The sequence below is a fragment of the Oncorhynchus kisutch genome, linkage group LG17 (assembly GCF_002021735.2).
Source record: "Oncorhynchus kisutch isolate 150728-3 linkage group LG17, Okis_V2, whole genome shotgun sequence".
Classification (NCBI taxonomy): domain Eukaryota; kingdom Metazoa; phylum Chordata; class Actinopteri; order Salmoniformes; family Salmonidae; genus Oncorhynchus; species Oncorhynchus kisutch.
The window spans coordinates 54,499,428-54,519,005 of NC_034190.2; the positions used below are offsets into that span (position 1 = coordinate 54,499,428).

The 19,578-nt window shown below is 45.1% G+C and overlaps 1 protein-coding gene across 2 annotated transcripts in view; it reads left to right on the plus strand.

The window, feature by feature from the left end:
* LOC109907914 (phosphatidylinositol 3,4,5-trisphosphate-dependent Rac exchanger 1 protein) overlaps nucleotides 1-18,535 on the plus strand; it is a 107,227-nt gene extending 88,692 nt beyond the window's left edge. For both annotated transcript variants that reach the window (XM_020506210.2, XM_031794099.1), the window contains 16 exons: nucleotides 1,435-1,708; nucleotides 2,382-2,588; nucleotides 7,975-8,063; nucleotides 8,260-8,342; nucleotides 8,881-8,971; nucleotides 9,182-9,310; nucleotides 9,437-9,478; nucleotides 10,198-10,415; nucleotides 11,234-11,336; nucleotides 12,476-12,619; nucleotides 13,909-14,023; nucleotides 14,474-14,540; nucleotides 15,081-15,256; nucleotides 15,530-15,632; nucleotides 16,175-16,242; nucleotides 16,390-18,535. In XM_020506210.2, the coding sequence (XP_020361799.1) occupies nucleotides 1,435-1,708; nucleotides 2,382-2,588; nucleotides 7,975-8,063; nucleotides 8,260-8,342; nucleotides 8,881-8,971; nucleotides 9,182-9,310; nucleotides 9,437-9,478; nucleotides 10,198-10,415; nucleotides 11,234-11,336; nucleotides 12,476-12,619; nucleotides 13,909-14,023; nucleotides 14,474-14,540; nucleotides 15,081-15,256; nucleotides 15,530-15,632; nucleotides 16,175-16,242; nucleotides 16,390-16,432 (1,952 nt within the window). In that variant the 3' untranslated portion in view covers nucleotides 16,433-18,535. The remainder of the gene's footprint in view (nucleotides 1-1,434; nucleotides 1,709-2,381; nucleotides 2,589-7,974; nucleotides 8,064-8,259; nucleotides 8,343-8,880; nucleotides 8,972-9,181; nucleotides 9,311-9,436; nucleotides 9,479-10,197; nucleotides 10,416-11,233; nucleotides 11,337-12,475; nucleotides 12,620-13,908; nucleotides 14,024-14,473; nucleotides 14,541-15,080; nucleotides 15,257-15,529; nucleotides 15,633-16,174; nucleotides 16,243-16,389) is intronic.
* Nucleotides 18,536-19,578: the final 1,043 nt, after the last annotated feature.

Consider the following 19,578-nt stretch of genomic DNA (forward strand, 5'->3'; position numbering starts at 1 on the left):
CGACATCATTGATGTATACAGAGAAGAGAGTCGGCCCAAGAATTGAACCCTCTGGCACCCCCATAGAGACTGCCAGAGGCCCGGACAACAGGCCTTCCGATTTGACACACTGAACTCTATCAGAGAAGTAGTTGGTGAACCAGGCGAGGCAATCATTTGAGAAACCAAGGCTAACGAGTCTGCCAATGAGGATGTGGTGCTTGACAGAGTCGAAAGCCTTGGCCAGGTCAATGAATACGGTTGCACAGTATTGTTTCTTATCGATGGCGGTTAAGATATCGTATAGGACCTTGAGCGTGGCTGAGGTGCACCCATGACCAGCTCTGAAACCAGATTGCATAGCGGAGAAGGTGCGGTGGGATTCAAAATGGTCGGTGATCTGGTCGGTGATCGGTGACTTGGCTTTCGAAGACCTTAGAAAGGCAGGGTAGGATAGATATAGGTCTGTAGCAGTTTGGGTCAAGATTGTTCCCCCCCCCCCCCTTTTGAAGAGGGGGATGACCGCAGCTGCTTTCCAATCTTTGGGAATCTCAGACGACACGAGAGAGGTTGAACAGGCTTTTCCAGATTTTGCTGCTCTTTCAGAACATCAGCTGACTGGATTTGGGAGTAGGAGAAATGGGGAAGGCTTGGGCGAGTTGATGTGGGGGGTGCAGTGCTGTTGACCGGGGTAGGGGTAGCCAGCTGGAAAGCATGGCCAGTCGTAGAAAAATGCTTGTTGAAATTCTCAATTATAGTGGATTTATCGGTGGTGACAGAGTTTCCTATCCTCAGTGCAGTGGGCAGCTGGGAGGAGGTGTTCTTATTCTCCATGGACTTTACAGTGTCCCAGAACATTTTTGAGTTTGTGTTGCAGGAAGAACATTTCTGCTTGAAAAAGCTAGCCTTGGCTTTTCTAACTGTGTATATTGGTTTCTAACTTCCCTGAGAAGTCGCATATCACGGGGGCTGTTCGGTGCTAATGCAGAACGCCAAAGGATGTTTTTGTGTTGGTTAAAGGCAGTCAGGTCTGGAGAGAACAAAGGGCTATATCTGTTGCTGGTTCTAAATTTCTTGAATGGGGCATGCTTATTTAACATGGACGACGGGATGAGGTCAATATCCTTTCAGGATACCCGGGCCAGGTTGATTAGAAAGGCCTGCTCGCTGAAGTGTTTCAGGGAGTGTTTGAATGTACATAGATGTACATGTACAAGGCCCTTCATTTAAAAGCACAGTTTTTGTCAAAACGATAAGCCGTATATTCACCAGAGTGTTATTGTGCATGAAGACTGAACATCTGGTGTAGATATGGGTCTCTGGAAGTAAGAGTTGATTCTCTTTCTCTCTCTTTCTTCCCTCTATTTCTACCTCTTTTCTGTGAAGTACAGCTGCTTTCACTTAATTTACCTTTCTTTACCTCTATCTATCTATCTATTTTCTCTCTCCCCACAGCTAACCTGAACCCAATGTCCCACACCCAGCACTGTGTGACAAGCATGGGCGCCCCGTCCTACAGCTGCAGCGGTCTGGGAGAGGAGGGGGAGTGGGACATCGAGGGCTCTGTAGAGGGCACTCCAGACAGGAGGCAGCAGGCCCACCGGGGGAAAGGCCTCAGCTTCCTGCTCAAACAGGAGGACATGGAGATCCAGGACGCATACATCCGCCTCTACAGCCGCCTTGACATCGCTGTCCGAGAAATGAGGCAGTACGTCACCCAGATAGATGTGTAAGTACACATATGTGACAATCCTCGCTAAGTACCCATGTCAGCGATCTCAAACTGGTGGCCCGCGAGCCAGACACGCCCACGAACCGATATAATGCAGCCCGATATACTGTATGTATGCGTATCATTGCTAAATACCTGAATTTCATTGTTCAGCTTTACCCAAGGTACCCCAATAGGGTGAGTACCCAAATAATACACATGTAGGCACCCAAAATGACATGAGTGGTTTTAGAATCGCCAAATTATATATCACCGTCGTTTATTTTTAGTTCCTGTAGTCTATTCGTTGACATTTTCCTCTGAAGATCTGTTATTATGCTGCATGAATATGGAAAGCTGGAAGGCCAAGATATTATGAAACCATTGTCCCCAGGCAGCCTTCCTGAGACCCACGCCAAACCCCCTTTGTCTGACTGCCCTTTCTGCTTGTTTAATGTGGATACTTTCAAAACAGGGAAATTTGTCACTCCAAAACTGTTTATGGATTGGGCTAAGAGCAACAGGCAGTGAAGCCACTGCCCCATTGGAAGGAGGGGAAACCTTCTCTACTGTGTGTGTAAAAGATATGTGTGCACATATAAAAGCAATACATGTGAGTCCACATTATAAGAACACCTCTACTTTACTATTCATGTGTTTTCTCCTCCTATGTGACGGTCGATAACTGCAGCCTGCTGTCGTCCATCACGGAGCCCACCCAGCCGCAGGGCAGCGAGCCCCCAGCCTACGAGGCCAGCCAGCCCCCCTCTGTGGCCCCTGAGGAGGGGGACCAGGAAAAAGCAGAGCACGGGGGCATCAAGAGGGTCTGCTTCAAGGTGACTGAGGAGGACCAGGAGGACTCGGGCCACGATACCATGAGCTACAGGGACTCGTACAGGTAAGATAAGATGAGAGTTGAGATAAGATTCACTTTGTTGTCCCCCAAGGGAAATTTGTCTTGGACGTTTGAAATTGGTGCTTCTTCCCAATCAAATGTACATTATAGAGCCTTTTTTTTTTTTTACACAAAGTGCTTTATGGATGCCCAGCCTAAAACCCTTAAGGGAGGACAAAGCAGAAGTACATAATACAATACAAATCACCATAATACTAAAAGTAGTGCAATGGGTTAAAAGGTGGAGGAGGTGATGGAGATTACCCCTAACCATGTTTAGATATGTCTTCATCCACTGTAATGGTTAAGGTTAGAATTGGGGGTAGGATTATCTGATTCTATTTCTGTGGTGGACAATTATCTTGTGGGTGAAAGACAGAGGAGAGGTGTCACTTATCCAATGCGACCTCACAACAGGTTCCGTCATTCCAATGCTACTCCGTTTCCCTTAGGCACTGATCTTGGATCAGCTCCTGAGTGGCGCAGCGGTATAAGGCACTGCGTCTTAGTGCTAGAGGCGTCACTACAGACCCTGGTTCGATTCCAGGCTGTATCACCGTGATTGGGCGGTGCACAATTGGCCCAGCGGCGTCCGGGTTTGGCCTCCATTGTAAATAAGAATATGTTCTTAACCCACTTGCCTAGTTTAAAAGATATGTTTTTTTTTATTATTATCGCAAATGAGAATGTGCTCTGTTTCACCATGGTAAAGTAAGCATAGAAAACTGAATGTATAGTAAAAAAAAAAATGGGTGTTTCCATGAGCCAGCTTCATGTGAAACCAACAACAAAGATCTCCCTCTCTTTTTATTTATATTGCCCACTGTGATGGCATCGGGTTCCTTCCGACTCTCCCAATAGGTTCCAGATGTGGGGAGTCGAGTCACACATAAAAAAAAAAAAGGAATCGGGGAGCTCAACATGAAATGTATTCAGTGATGTCACTGTGCTACCTCCTCGCTAGCTTGAGTTCATTCAGATGGTTGTTGGCAGCGGCGGTAGTGTCTTTCAGGCACCGGTCCACGGTCTCCGCCCACTACCACCCACTAAGAGCAGAGTGCAGTGTGTAATAGAGGCTAAATGAGTAGCTTGCGCTTCTCTCGCTCTCTCTCTGCCCAGTCTGTCATTACAGCAAGAACAGCAAGCGCAACTCCTTCTAGCCAACAGCCACCCACAGTACAGGGTCTAGTGAGCTCCCTCAGGTTGCATCTGCAGTGACACCCTATTCCCTATACAGTCCACTACTTTTGGCCAGACCCTCATGGGTTCTGGCCAAAATAAGTGCACTACACTGAGTGTGCAAAACATTATAGACTGACCAGGTGAAAGCTATGGTCCCTTATTGATGTCACTTGCTAACTCAGTGTAAATGAGGTGGAGGAGCCAGGTTAAATCAGGATTTTGAAGCTTTGAGACAATTGAGACATGGATTGTGTATGTGTCCCATTAAGAGGGTGAATGGGCAGGACAAAAGATTGAAGTGCCTCTTAACAGGATACAGTAGTAGGCGCCAGGCACACCGGTTTGAGTGCGTCAAGAACTGCAACGGTGCTGGGTTTTTCATGCTCAACAGTTTCCTGTTTGTATCAAGAATGGCCCACTGCCCAAAGGACATCCAACCAACTTGACACAATTGTGAGAAGCATTGGAGTCAACGTGGAACGCTTTCAACACCTTGTTTAGAGTCCATGCCCCGACGAATTGAGGCTTGTTAGGAAGATGTTCCTAATGTTTTGTACACCGTGTATATGAGTCTTTCCAGAAGTAGTGCACTACATAGGGAATAGGGTGCATTTAGCTTGTTAGTAGAAATATATATGGAGAGGGTGCTATAGGTTTGATACGAGATGGGATGAGTTGTCCGGCCATCCAATGTGCTCTGGGACGAGAAGCACTTTATAAATGCATGACGTTCATGATGATTGGAGAGAAAGACGCAACTATAGGTGGGGAGAGATGAAGAGAGCCAGATAAAACACAAAGGAGGAAGGATAGGGTAAGGTGAAGGTGAAGGTCAACAGCAAAAGGCTTGGGGAGAGTCTTGGAGAGGAAAATAGAGGGTTCGAGGTCACCACAGTGAAAGGAGGAGGAGAGGAATGAGCAGATGGATGGGTGGACGCAGACAGAGAAAGAGGTAATTGTACACCCACCACCAGTCTGGTTTGTTTGTCTCTTAGACAGTCAGTCTCGTCACATCTGGTGAGGGTGGGCCGCTCCAAACCTGCCACGAGATGCGACTAAATTTAGAACCCTCTCCCAGGAGAACTTGTGTGAGTGTGACCGTGTGCGTGGAGGAGAGAGTCAGAGCCAAAGCCCTGGGTGTATTACGTAACGGTTGGCACTTCAGTCCCAGTTTGTCGGGAATGATCCAGCATCCCATTTAGAGACACAATAAGACGCAAACAGTGTCAGAGACAAGACTCTGACTCACTAAGAACCCCCTAACCCAGGGATGGGTAACTTTGATGGGGATGGGAGCCCAAAATGCTGAACTCATCATGAGGGGCCGTAGTTGCCCGTGGGTCTGGGTACCCACATGTGCACATTTTTGCAAGATTTAATGAGACACCGCATGGCTGTGGACACCTGCTTGTAAAGTATGTGGACACCTGTTTGTCAAAGATCTCATTCCAAAATCATGGGCAATAATATGGAGTTGGTCCCCCTCCTTTGCTGCTATGGCCTCCACTCTTCTGGGAAGGCTTTCCACTAGATGTTGGAACATTTCTGGGGGAGCGACAAGATTGTTAGTGAGGTCGGGCAAGGATGTTTGGTGATTAGGCCTGGCTCTCAGTCAGCGTTTCCATTCATCCCAAAGGTGTGCGATGGGGTTGGTGCAGACCAGTCAAGTTCCAGAGTTGCGCAGTGGTCTAAGACACTGCATCTCATTGCAAGCGGTGTCACCGCAGTACCTGGTTTGAATCCAGACTGCATCACATCCAGCTGTGATTGGGAGTCCCATAGGGTGGCACACAATTGGCCCAACATCTTCCGGGTTTGGCCCGGGTAGGCCGTCATTGTAAATAATAATTTGTTCTTAACTGACTTGCCCAATTAAATAAAACAATTATTAAATAAAAGTTTCTTCCACACCAGTCTCGACAAACATTTTTTGTATGGATCTCATGCTGAAACAGGAAAGGGCCTTCCCCAAACTGTTACCACAAAGTTGGAAGCACATAAAATGTCATTTTATGCTGTAGCGTTAAGATTTCCCTTCATTGGAACTAAGGGGCCTAGCCAGAACCATGAGCCAGCCCCAGACCATTATTACTCCTCCACCAAACTTTACAGTTGGCACTATGCATTCGGGTAGGTAACGCTCTCAAGGCATCCACCAAACCCAGATTCGGTCTTCCCACCACTCCAGCCAAACATTTAGCATTGCGTATGGTGATCTTAGGCTTGTGTTCGGCTGCTTGGCCATGGAAACCCATTTCATGAAGCTCCCGACGAACAGTTCTTGTGCTGACGTTGCTTCCAGAGTTAGTTTGGACCCGAGGACACAATTTTTACAAGCTTTAACACTTGGCAGTCAAATTCTGTGAGCTTGTGTAGCTTACTACTTTGCGGCTGAGCCGTTGTTGCTTCTAGACATTTTCACTTCACAATAACAGCACTTACAGTTGACCCGGGCATAGCAGGGCAGAAATTTGACGGACTGACTTGTTGGAAAGGTGGCGTCCTATGACGGTGCCACATTGAGAGTCACAGCTCTTCAGTAAGGCCATTCTACTGCCAATGTTTGTCTATGGAGATTGCATGGCTGTGTGCTCAATTTGATACAATATTATTTTTTCATCAATCTACAGACAATACCCCATAATGACAAAGCGAAAACAGGTTTTTAGAAATGTTTGCAAATGTATTAAAAATAAAAACAAGTTATTTATATAATTATTTAGACCCTTTGCTATGAGACTTGAAATTGAGCTCCGGTGCATCCCGTTTCCATTGATCATCCTTGATGTTTCTACAACTTGATTGGAGTACACCTGTGGGTAAATTCAATTTATTGGACATGATTTGGAAAGGTACACACCTGTCCACATAAGGTCCCGCAGTTGACACTGCATGTCAGAGCAAAAACCAAGCCATGGGGTCAAATTAATTCTCTGTAGAGCTCCGAGACAGGATTGTGTCGAGGCACAGATCTGCGGAAGGGTACAGAAAAGCTTCTGCAGCATTGACGGTCCCCAAGAACACAGTGGCCTCCATTCTTAAATGGAAGAAGTTCGGTGAAGAAGTTCTGATGGTCACTCTGACAGAGCTCTGGATTACCTCTGTGGAGATGGGAGAACCTTCCAGAAGGACAACCATCTCTGCAACACTCCACCAATCAGGCCTTTATGGTAGGGTGGTCAGACGGAAGCCACTCCTCAGTAAAGGGCCTGTTTTGGAGTTTGCCTAAAGGACTGCATTATGCTGGCGTTGCATCATGCTGGCGTTGCATCCAGTTCACATTGTGGGACTTATTTTTTTTTGCCGAGCTCGATGATTATAGGATCACAAAACAAAGCGATTTATTTTAACAGGAAGCGCGATGACAATGCTACTTCTGTCTCCTTAAATTCGTATGATTCAGCATTGACATCATAATGCCAAGACGTACACACACAACATTCACAAAGAGTAGCTGTGTAATCTGCAATTTGCAACACAGTAAATCTTCTCTGCGCTCACACTCATCATCTTTTTAAGACCTTCCGTTGAAAATATCCAGCAAAGCCATCCAAAGGCATTTTAGGCAAGATGAGACACATATCTAGCTATTAAAATGCATTGAAAATAGGAAGAGAATAAATCTTCAGCGTTAAAGGCGTAGTTCAGTGAAAGCACATATGTTTTTCCTTACCATAAGGACAAGGAGTGACAGCAATCCACTCTTTGGTTTTGTTAAACTAGCCACTGACAACAAATGGAAACGCATATCTAAATGTATATGTTTTTCGAACCTTTTAAGGCATAACTATATGTTAAATCTTTTGGGATGGTGGAGGCATCTCCTTTTAATGTTTAACTATCATTTGACTTCAACTTACCTGGTGTTTATTAATCAAATTCTTGTTTGGCACACTGGTGTAGCCACACGTTACAATAGTTCGGTGGAATGCATTTTAGTCACGCCAATGAAGTAAGTTGATGTTGTTTGTGAGAAGCATTTGATTACTGCTCTCTCTGACTGTATTTCATACAGTCAGTCGGATTATTTGACTGGATAATTACAAGACAGACTCCACATTTGACTTTTTCTGTAGGGAATGAACTCTGGTTTGTTATTTAACTGTTTCTCTCTGTGTCTCTCTCTCTCTGTGTCTCTCTCGCTGTGTGTCTCTCGCTGTCTCTTTCTCTCTGTGTGTGTATGAACTCCTGTCTGTGTGTGTTGCAGTGAATGTAACAGTAACAGGGATTCTGTCCTGTCATACACAAGTGTGCGTAGCAACAGCTCTTACCTGGGGAGTGACGAGATGGGTTCAGGTAAGAAACAGTTAATGAAGACTAGACTAAGATGTTCATACCCCTCTAGCATTAAAGAAGCCACATTGGTTTGCCTTATGTGGGAAAATGTTCAGAATCTCCTTGTAAATGGTGTCCAGTTTATTCTTTATTTATTTTTCTTTCTTCTGGTCTTTTGCTTTCATCCGGTCTCTTTCTTTCCTTCTTTCTTTCTCAGGTGACGAGCTGCCCTGTGACATGAGGATTCCCTCAGACAAGCAGGACAAGCTGCATGGCTGTCTGGAGCACCTTTTCAACCAGGTGCAGCATCTCTACCACTATCCTCTGTGCAATCAGCTTCAATGGCTTTGCCAACCCACATCTCACTCTGTTTTTGTAAGCCATGCTTTTAATGGTTACCACGGTGTTGTGTGTAATGTAAACACTGTTTGGCACTAATATCATACACCAACATGCGTACACACACTTACACAGACGTTCTCTCTCTCTCTCTCTCTCTCTCTCTCTCACTCACTCACTCACTCACTCACTCACTCACTCACTCTCGCTTTCTCTCCCTCTCTCTCACATACACACACAGCTTTTCCATTAGCCTTCAGAAACATTTGGCACAGATCATGTTTATCGTAATCAGTAGTAGTAATCATCTGCAGTACTTTGTTTTGCAATCTCTTTGTCATCTTCCTCGCATCTCCTCTTACACATCTCATGCCCTTTGACCTCTCCCATACTCGGCCATTTTGGCTTCCGTCAATTACCCGGGGCCCCAGTTTCCTGTTGTTGTTGTTGAAGGACTGAGGCCAGCCTCTGTCTGACTGGTTGTGACTGTCATTTGCAGGTGGATTCCATCAATAGCCTGCTCAAAGGGCCCGTCATGACCAAGGCCTGCGAGGAAACCAAGCACTTTCACCCCGACCACACTCAGCCAGGTGCCCGCTACATTTAGTGTGTGTGAGTGTGTAAGGTATGCCTGAGTGGATGTTTGTTTAGAGAGAGAAAGAGACTTGCCTGGGAATCACTGAGAAATGTGTGTGTGTGTGTGTGTATATAGATAGATAGATATGAAATGGTGTTACACTGAAGAATTGTCCTAGAATTTTATATTGCTAATTCATTGACACGTCATGTTTTCTGAACAGAGTTCCGTCACACTGAGGACTGGACGGTACGCTGTCGTTACATCATCCACAAAAACATCCAGGAGGACCCTTGGAACCTGCCCAGCTCCATCAAGACACTGGTGGAGAGCCTACAGAGATTTGTGGATGGTCAGTAGAAAACGCACTCGCACCATAAGCACACATGTAACACATGCATCGCGCACACACAAACACATAGCTACAGTAGAAACACATGCGCATCACTTAGGTAATAAAATCCACATTTTTCTGTAGATGGGAAGAACCAGCTGCTTCTGGCCCTGCTCAAATGTACAGGTAAGCCTTATGTCAGCCGTGTGTGTGTGTGTGTGTTCCCTTTGAAGTGTGCTGTGCCATATGGCGGCTGTTAATGGTCCTGTCCTCATGAATGAGTCAGTGTGATAGAGCAGATTGTAAACCCCCTGGCTATGTTTGATTAGAGTTTATACACACCACTCTGAGGACAGTCCGGTTGATGGCAAGAACGGTTGCCAAAAAGCCCGTCTACCGCCCGTCTCGTGCTCTTTCTTTCCCCTCTTTCTTTTACCCTTCCCACCTCTCTCTCTCTAGAATTTAATTTTTCAATTTGCTCCCTTCCTCTTACCTCTCTTCCACCGGCCTATCGCTCACCTCTTTCCACTATTCTCCTCTGTGCTCCTCCCTCTAGTCACTTGGAAAATTCCCTGTATAGTCTATCCCCTGCCTTCCATATTGTTTGTACGTTGCTGATTTTGTAAATGTCCTGTAAGAAGTTAGTAAAGCAAATTTCTCTGAAAATAAAATGCTCATCTTATTTTCCCCTTCCCCCGAGTGGCGTAGCGGTCTCAGGCACCGCATTTCAGTGCTAGAGGCGTCACTACAGAACCTGGTTCGATTCCAGGCTGTATCACGACCGGCCGTGATTGGGAATCCCATAGGGCGGCGCACAATTGGCCCAGCGTCGTCCGGGTTAGGGGTTCTTAACTGACTTGCCTAGTGAAGTAAAGGTTAAAAAAGAATCCTCCTCCCCACCCCAGACACGGCTCTGCAGCTGCGGCGGGACGTGATTTTCTGCCAGAGTGCGGCGGGTGCCGTGTGCACTCTTTCCGAGCAGCTCCTGGCGGCACTGCGTGCCCGCTTCAACAACGCCGGCGAGTACGAGGAGGACAGCAAGGAGACGAGCCGCAAGTGGCTGGAACAGGCGGCCGCCATTGGCGTGCTGCTCAACTTCCAGGCCTCACTGGCGCCCCACGTGGTAAGAGACGGCGACTGTAAAGCAGGGCTCCTCGACCCTGTTCCTGGAGAGCTACCATGTTGTAGGTTTTCGCTTCTACCCTGATCTAGCGCGCCTGGTTCTAATGGCTAGCTGGTTGATAAGCTGAAAGTGGGGTTGGAGTGATGACCTACAGGAGAGTGGCACGACAGGAACAGGGCTGTAGAGCCCTGCTGCTTTGAACAAACACTTTAAACCTTTACTGATGTTATTTATTTACCTTTGGACAGTCGGCGGACTTGGGTCACTAGTGGTTGTGCTTGATTTAAGTTTAACCAATAATATGAAACCATTTCATTTCTATTTGAACTTTTGTCTTTTACTCCGTCGAGGTCAAAATACCTGTTTTTCATAGATGTTTTATCTCCAGTAAAAATATGTTTTTTGAAACGCACATTAAAAACACAATTCAAAACAGCAATGTCCCATAGGCAGACGGGCACCAATGTAGAAATGTCTAGCCATCAAGGAATCACCAATAGAATAGTATAAGGGTGTAACTATAATGGCTCTGTACTGTGTTGATCCAGAAAGAAGGGTGCCATTGACTGTCTGAGTCCTCTTTCCACACTCCGCTGTCTCCATTGGCCGCTAAGCAAAAAACAGTGAGCCCTGGGCTCATATTCACTAAGAGTCTCAGAGTGCTGATCTAGGATCAGGTCCCCACTGTCCACACAATCGTCTTTATTAGGATCTAAAAGGAAAAACCGACTCTATATCAACACTCCTAATCTGAGACGCTTTGTGAATACGGCCCCTGGCCTGTTAGCTGAGCTCTTTGGTTTCTCTCTACCGTGTAGAAGGAGGAGAGGACGATGCTGGAGGATACCAAGGCGGCCCTGTTGGACCTGGACAAAGTCACTGTGTTCTTCCGCCAGCTGGAGGATGAATGCCTGGTCGCAAGTAAGTAGACCCTTTCCCATAGCAACCACATATTTTCTTAGCAACGGTGGCCAGTCAACGGAGTTGTCAGTGGTGATTACGTGTGGCGGTTGGAGACACACACACACCTTGCATGTCAACCACAACAAAGGGCTTTGTTACTGTAGACCCAGAGTTTTCCCCGTCATACAATTGCAGCTTAATTTCAATGAAACACCTCGGTCAAACCCAGCTTCGCTGAAAGACTTGTACTTTCCAGTCTGTTCCTTTTCAAGAACTGCAATATGGTGAGCCGAGATTGCTGCTCTAAGCAAGCGCATCAGTTGCATTTCACATTCTGGGGGAGAAAGCCACGGATAAAACAGGGATGTACTATTCTAGGTTACTGTATACGCACACACACACACACCCCTTCCTACCCCCCTCCTTTAAAAACCTTTTTACACTGAAATCGCTTTTTGGAAAACATGCCCACTTCAGCAGAATGGCGCGGCCGTTGCTTAGGCAATCAGTCTGTTTGTGGCTGTGAGCTCGCCTGACAGTATTGATTTGATAAAAGGCTGTTCAGCAAGCAGAGAGGAAGGGTTCGTCTAAACCATCACACTCAATCCAAAAGGATTATGGGTAGATGGTCTTCAGGAGACGATGCGCTGACCTCACAGGGGGTTGTGTTCTTAGGGTTTCCCCCATAGCTTTGGATGGTGTTGGTGGGCCACTGAAGCAAGAATACATACCAATGATGCCTATGTCTGATTAACTACCAACCCATCAAATGAAATATGTAATGGATTGGTGGATGTTGCCAAGTATAGAACGCCGAGTACTAATGTTGTATTTGTGTAACAGGATTTAAATGCAACATTCTGATCACTGTTATCTGTGAGTAAACCGTCGTGCTACGTCAGTGGTCCAGTGTGTACTAGTCACCTCAGGCCTAAGTGAAGGGAAAAGCAACCAGGGCCCGTATTTATCAAGCGTCTAAGAGTAGGTGTGCTGATCTCGGATCAGCTCCTCTCTGTCCATAATGATCAGCTTCTGTTATGATCTGAAGGGCCAAACTGATCAGCGCTCTGCCTTTTTAGACGGTTAATAAATACAGGCACAGAACTCTATGAACTCATTTAACATTAAGCCAAACTAAGCAGTGTTGTGTTCCCCAGACACGCCGGTGTGTTACCACGTGGAGGGCAGCCGGCAGGCCCTAAAGGTCACCCTGTATCTGGACAGCTGCCACTTCAGTGAGCTCCCCACTCGCTTGCAGAACGGGGGCAGCCTCAAACTGCACACCGTGCTCTTCACCAGGGGTGAGTAGGAACAGAACAGCCCTCTAGTCTACCTCCACGCAAAGGTGGCTGAACTCAATTGAGTCGACTCCGAGTCAAATCATCAACCAATCAAAGTGTCGCTGAGTTGAGTCGAATCATCATTGACTCAAAGTTAGCTGAATTCATATGAGTCCAGTTGGATTGTCATCAAATCCTAATTGAATCACAGTTCACTGAATTGAGTCGAGTCAAGTCAATTGGCATTGGATGGAATTTGATGAAATGCACTAAGCAAACGTTAAAGAAATATGTTGCAGGTTCACAAATACACCGATCTTCACAATGTAGAGGAATTTACCCTATCAATTTACTATAATCTTGACTATGCACACAGTGTTGCAGATACAGTAGAAATTAGATGTATGGAACAATTTCTTCATTTATTCACCTGTAACATTCCCGGAGAAGTCCTGCCAACCTCTCGGTCTACACTATGATCATGTCTGCATCCCAAATGTGCACAAAAGTAATCTATCGTATATGGAATAGGGGGCTGTTTGGGATTTAGCCCCATATATCTATAATAATTTACAGTACACTAGCAGGGGGCATTGAATCAGTATCTCTTAATCTCCTAACTGATTAGGTGCTAAATGTTCTAGTGAAAATGCCAGCGTGAAAGTGGCTATGGAGTTTCACAAACATAATACTAATTGGCCATTTACATTGTCGTAACTACCATTTGAGTGACGGACTGTGTAAGTCTAACCGGGAAATGTATTCTGTGCTTATCTAGCCGCTCCCCCTCTGTTTTTTCACTGCGGCGCTCTTTCGACCTGCACCGGGCCAGTATAAGTGGCTGGAATAATGCTTGATTCCCTGTGCTAGGGAACCATTCATTTTCCATACACGTGCCAATTGGGACAATAACCCTGTAGGGAAGGCTCACGTTGTTAAGTGGCTGCCTCAAAGAAGAAGCCTGTGATGAAATGTAATACCGTACTGCAGTCAGAGAACTAGGAATAAACGGGCTGTTAGCGCCACCTATAGGCCGCTTCTATGGAATACAGTTGTTGAATTAAATACAGATTCACTTGTCAGAGACGGACTTTGGTAGAGCTGTCACTTTTAGATGTGAATTGTTATCGATGTGTAGGTCACAATGTGGTTACTTGTCCCACATACACGCAAACATGCTGAGGGCAGGTCATAGAATGTGAGCGCAGGTCATAGAATGTGAGCGCAGGTCATGGAATGTATGTATGTATGTGTGTGTGGGTGGGTGGGTGTACTGTGTTGTTAATGTGCTACCTCTGTCCCATGGTCAGCCCTGGAGAGGCCAGAGGGAGTGTCCCAACAGGACTGCGTGTCCATGGAGGAGTTCCAGCAGCGTACCAACGCCGTCTCACTCGAGAAGGTTAAAGCCTACTACCGAAAACTCAGGTAGAAATCTACACACTTTATATACAGTCATATTCATTGTACTACCCACTGACATAGTCAAACCCAGGTTGTCACCTGACATATGGTAATATGTATTGTACTACCCACTGACATAGTCAAACCCAGGTTGTCACCTGACATATGGTAATATGTATTGTACTACCCACTGACATAGTCAAACCCAGGTTGTCACCTGACATATGGTAATATGTATTGTACTACCCACTGACATAGTCAAACCCAGGTTGTCACCTGACATATGGTAATATGTATTGTACTACCCACCACTGTATTGTACAACTTTATTCCTATGTTGATTAGTTTGGCTACTGTATTAGCTGTAGAAATTGACTTTTGTCTGAAGTTTTTACAGAGTAAATAAAATATCAACAGGTCAATTCATTGGTCAATTGCGTTCATATTGAATGATAACTCATTGTGTTCTAACAGGGCTTTTTACCTGGAGAAGTCAAATCTACCCACTGACTCTAACACCACGGCTATGAAGATAGACCAGGTAAACAGAAATCAAAATGGCTCTCTGTTTACAAACAAGCTCAGGGGCAGTACTTAAATATATATTTAAATTTTTTATGTTTACCCCCTATTTCTCCCCAATTTCGGGGTATCCAATTTCGTAGTTACAGTTTTGTCTCATCGCTGCAACTCCCGTATGGACTCGGGAGAGGTGAAGGTTGAGAGCTGTGCGTCCTCCGAAACACAACCCAACCAAGCCGCACTTCTTCTTGACACAATGCCCACTTAACCCAGAAGCCAGCCACACCAATGTGTCGGAGGAAACACCGTACACCTGGCGACCGTGTCGCTGTGCACTGCGCCCAGCCTGTGGCGATGTGACAAGGACATCCCTGCCGTCCAAACCCTCTCCTAACAAAAGAGCCTGGATTCGAACCCAGAATCTGTAGTGGCACAGCTAAAACGGCGATGCAGTGCCTTAGACCACTGCGCCACTCGGGAGGCCCAGGGGCAGTGCTTTTGAAAGGAAAGTTGGAGTACACCTTTAAGATTTTAACCCCTAAACCTCTGTCCCTCCCAGCTCCTACGACCCCTTAACACCCTGGACGACCTATGTCGCCTGATGCACTCGTACCTGAATGTGCGTCCCAACGCAGCGGGCCACCTGTCAGGCGTCAGCGTGCTGTGTGTGTCCTCGGAGCTGTGCAACCGCCTGGGCGCCTGCCACATCACCATGTGTGCCACCGGCATGCAAAGGTCAGTCGTTTGAACTTGAAAGTGACACATAAGGGCTGACAGTTTACGTGTCAGCTTGAGCAAACACTCATGAATGTCTATGCATTGCTGTGTCAGATGTATCGCTTAAACATGCATTACGCAATGTATGCCTTTACCCACCTCAAAATGGTGTATTTTCAACCCCTTCCCCTATTAGCCTCCACACAGCAGCCTTTACATAACACTGTTCTCGCATGACACATAGTTAAAAGACCGTTGACCTACTAACCTCTGACCTTTTGTGTTGAGTAGGTGCACCCTGAGCGTGACCCTGGAGCAGGCCATGATCCTGGCGCGGAACCACAGCCTCATGCCCCGCTGCATCATGCAGACCATGGACATCATGCGGAAACAGGTGCCCTGAACACACCCTTCAGCGCTTTACATCCTTAGCAACAGATCTCGGACCTGGGTCGTATTCATTAGGGCACACCGTAACAAAACATTTTGCAATGGAAACCGAATGTTTCTTATAGGACAAATTCAGATAGTCCCTCCATGTTTCAGTCCGTTTTCTTCCGTTTGGTGCATAATAATTACAACACAGATCTCTCTCGATCACCTTTGTTAATATTTAATGGAAACTGAACATGAAAGGAGGCAACTTCCACCTACTGTATACCATAGCCTTACCAAGCAGTACCGAAGTGGCAAACAAGACTTCACTTTTAACCTTGGTTAATTCTAAAACATTCACTACATACGATGCAGTGGAACAGGGGACATTTAGTTTACACATAGTTGTTTTTCACCAATAAGTGTGGGTCGCTCTTAACCTAAAGGCATTAAGTAGGAATACAACTTTAGGTACACTGAGCAGATAGATGATTTGGGTACAGGAGCTAGAACTACGTGGGCACATATGTCAACATTGTCTCACCCTCTCTTCTCTGATAGGGCACCAGGGTAGAGATCTCGGCTAAAAACCTCAAAGTGATGGATCAGATGCCACCCGCAGCCCCAAGGTACAGACAATAGTTCCAAAGTAGTTTGAAAGTACTAACCTGGTTCCAGGTCTGTTTGTGCTGTTGGATTCGACAGCACAAACAGGTCTGGATTCATGCTACGCTAAGTCCAGATCTTCATTTCTTATTTTTCCTCCTTTCCCACAGGCTCTTCAAGTTGTGTCTACCACCCCAAGACGGAGATCTATAAAAGAAAGGGGTGCTGTGTTTTTATTCCTAGTAGAGCAATTTATTTTGTATTAGCGATATACTGAAGCCTCGGTGACTAGAGATCATGAATGAATGGTTAAGGTAGAATGGGGGAGGAGGAAGAACAGGGAGCTCTCTGCTCTCCTCTCCCATCCAGGAGTCATAGACATAAGTGTGGTACCCCCCCCAACCATGTCCCCGAATGGAACATTCCAGCACAGGAACATCAAGTGTCTGGATCCCACAGGGTCCGTGGTGTCCTGTATAGCCCCCCCCCCCCCCCCCCCCCCCCTGTGACATGACACTGCTGTCACTGACCTGGCAACCTGTCACTAACCTGGTAATTCATTGCTGGGAACCTAGAGAGGAGTGTGGGGATGGTGACATCAGACAAGATATGACCTAACAAAAATATGTCCGCCACCACGACAATGCTCACACCGGGCTATTATCAACTGGATTAACGCAAAAAACGCTTGTAGCAGACATTCTTCTTCTTTATCCACTTTGCCTTGGACTGCAACGCCAGTGTGGTATCTTCGTCAGACAGCGTGTCTGGTATTGCAGCTAGGAACAGAAGGCACTGCATCAAGGAGGAGAGAAGAGTGAAATGATAGGGATGGATGGAAAGATGGATGGTATGGGCTGCCCTTTGCCTTAGCCCCCCTTGCATGCGGCGAATGTGCAATTACTGTAGGCTAGTGTGAGTACTGTATTACTGCACTATGACGCATAGTGATTTATTGTATTACTCACTAATATCAGGTATTCAAGAATTGAAAGCATTCCGGCCTACGCATCATGCAGTATTTAATGGAGCAATGGCATGCCATGTTTTGATTTTTTTAAACTCCTTATCTATTTTTTTATGTTTTGATTTTGTCTTTGTTATTTCCTCGGGAGTTTGATCTGTTGACAAGTGTTAAAATGCAGGGAGTTTTGTTAAAAATGAATAGGAAGGGGAGTTTTAATCTGAGTCGGGAGAAACAAGCTAACTTTATCTAATCTCAAGAGTTTTTTTGTGTTTTCCAATCTGCATCCCGAGTCAACAGGTTGGAATTTTTTAAGCCTTTTAAAGTATTAATATATATTCAGTAATATTAATAGTGGGAGATTGCCTCCTGTTGACCCAGCCAACTCACAAGACCTCTTTGCGATTTGATTTTAATGTTTCGATATTCAAATGAGCACAAGGATTCATCTAATTACTCTGAAGTGTTAGCACAAAGTACTGTAAACTGTCCCGAGGATGATGACAACAAAGGGATCAGTGAAGTTAACTCTTGATAAACAGTAGCATTATTTTATTGAAGATGTTATATTTCTTGTATATACTTACTGTAACCAATGTCTCTGTCAGAGAAAATAGAATATGGTCTATATCTATGCCATTGGCAGCAGAGTTAATGCTATAATTTAAATGTGATTATTTTTATGGACATAATATAGTATGGAAAATGTTTGAACTTTTTGGGGGTATTCATATTGTACATTTGGACAGGGACAGATTTTGGTGTCGCGTATATATCCACACTGACGACGTTGTTGACCGTTAAAATGGCTCCACTTTCGTTTTTAGCTTGGTTTGTATCTGTGTCAAGATGCTGCACTCTGACTAGTTGCTCAGCCCTTGTTATTTATTTAGAAGCTCTTGTCAGGTCCCAGTTGAGGGTCATGTTCATTAGGCACCAAATGTATAAAAAATGTGGCACCCAATGTTGAAGAAAAAAAATAAGTAAAACAGGAAGGGACTACCTGGACTTGTCCAATTCGAAATGCTTACTTTTGTTTTCTGTTGCAAAACATTTATTTTTTTATGTTTTCCGAACACACCCAGGTTTAAATTATCTTTGCAGCCTCTGGTGTTGGCATAGCTGTCATTAAGTGATCAATTGATAAATTGTTCCACTCTTACCAGGTCACCTATTGATAGAAATGTAACATTTACTTGTTTTAATTTCTCATCGCTGTACATACTTTATTTGCAATTTTATGTTGCCTGAAAATAATTGTACAAATACGTTTTTGAATATTTCTTTCTAAAAAGACCATTTGTAAATTGAACTTTAACAAGCTAGTAAAATAAAATGCTATTCACAAAACATTGTTGAATTCTAAGAAGTATTGAGGGACCCATACAGTTTCTTAATTCCAGGTAAATACATTGATACTAATTATGACTGTAAAAATACGTGTTAGCCCAAATTGTGATCCACCTTTCTGTTAAGCTGACTTTTTTTCTTAGGGGACCCTCCCAAGAACACCTTCAGGCTCCATAATCATGGAGTCCGCCACTTATTGCATTTAAACCAGTTGTGTGAGTGAAGGTCCATCATTGGCTTATAGGCCAGGCATATGTGGTGGTTTTGTAGTGGGTGCACAATGGTGGTTGTGGTTGATTGTGTTCTAATTCATAGTCTGTGGTCTCACCCTGGTCATTATGATGATGATATGGAAATATAGACATGTACCCACAGAGAGACACCATTACATCTTCACTCTTGCGTATGTGTAAGATTCTGTTTTGGCTCAATCATGTCAGCCCTCTCGAATTATGCGAAATGAAAACACTGATGCCATGTTGGGTTGCTTTGTACAGTCGTGGCCAAAAGTTTTGAGAATGACACAAATATTAATTTTCACAAAGTCTGCTGCCTCAGTGTCTAGGTATTTTTTTTAGATGATACTATGGAATACTGAAGTATAATTACAAGCATTTCATAAGTGTCAAAGGCTTTTATTGACAATTACATGAAGTTGATGCAAAGAGTCAATATTTGCAGTGTTGACCCTTCTTTTTCAAGACCTCTGCAATCCGCCCTGGCATACTGTCTTCTGGGCCACATCCTGACTGATGGCAGCCCATTCTTGCATAATCAATGCTTGGAGTTTGTCAGAATTTGTGGGTTTTTGTTTGTCCACCCTCCTCTTGAGGATTGACCACAAGTTCTCAATGGAATTAAGATCTGGGGAGTTTCCTGGCTATACCCCAAATATCGATATTTTGTTCCCCGAGCCACTTAGTTATCACTTTTGCCTTATGGCAAGGTGCTCCGTCATGCTGGAAAAGGCATTGTTCGTCACCAAACTTTTCCTGGATGGTTGGGAGAAGTTGCTCTCGGAGGATGTGTTGGTACCATTCTTTAT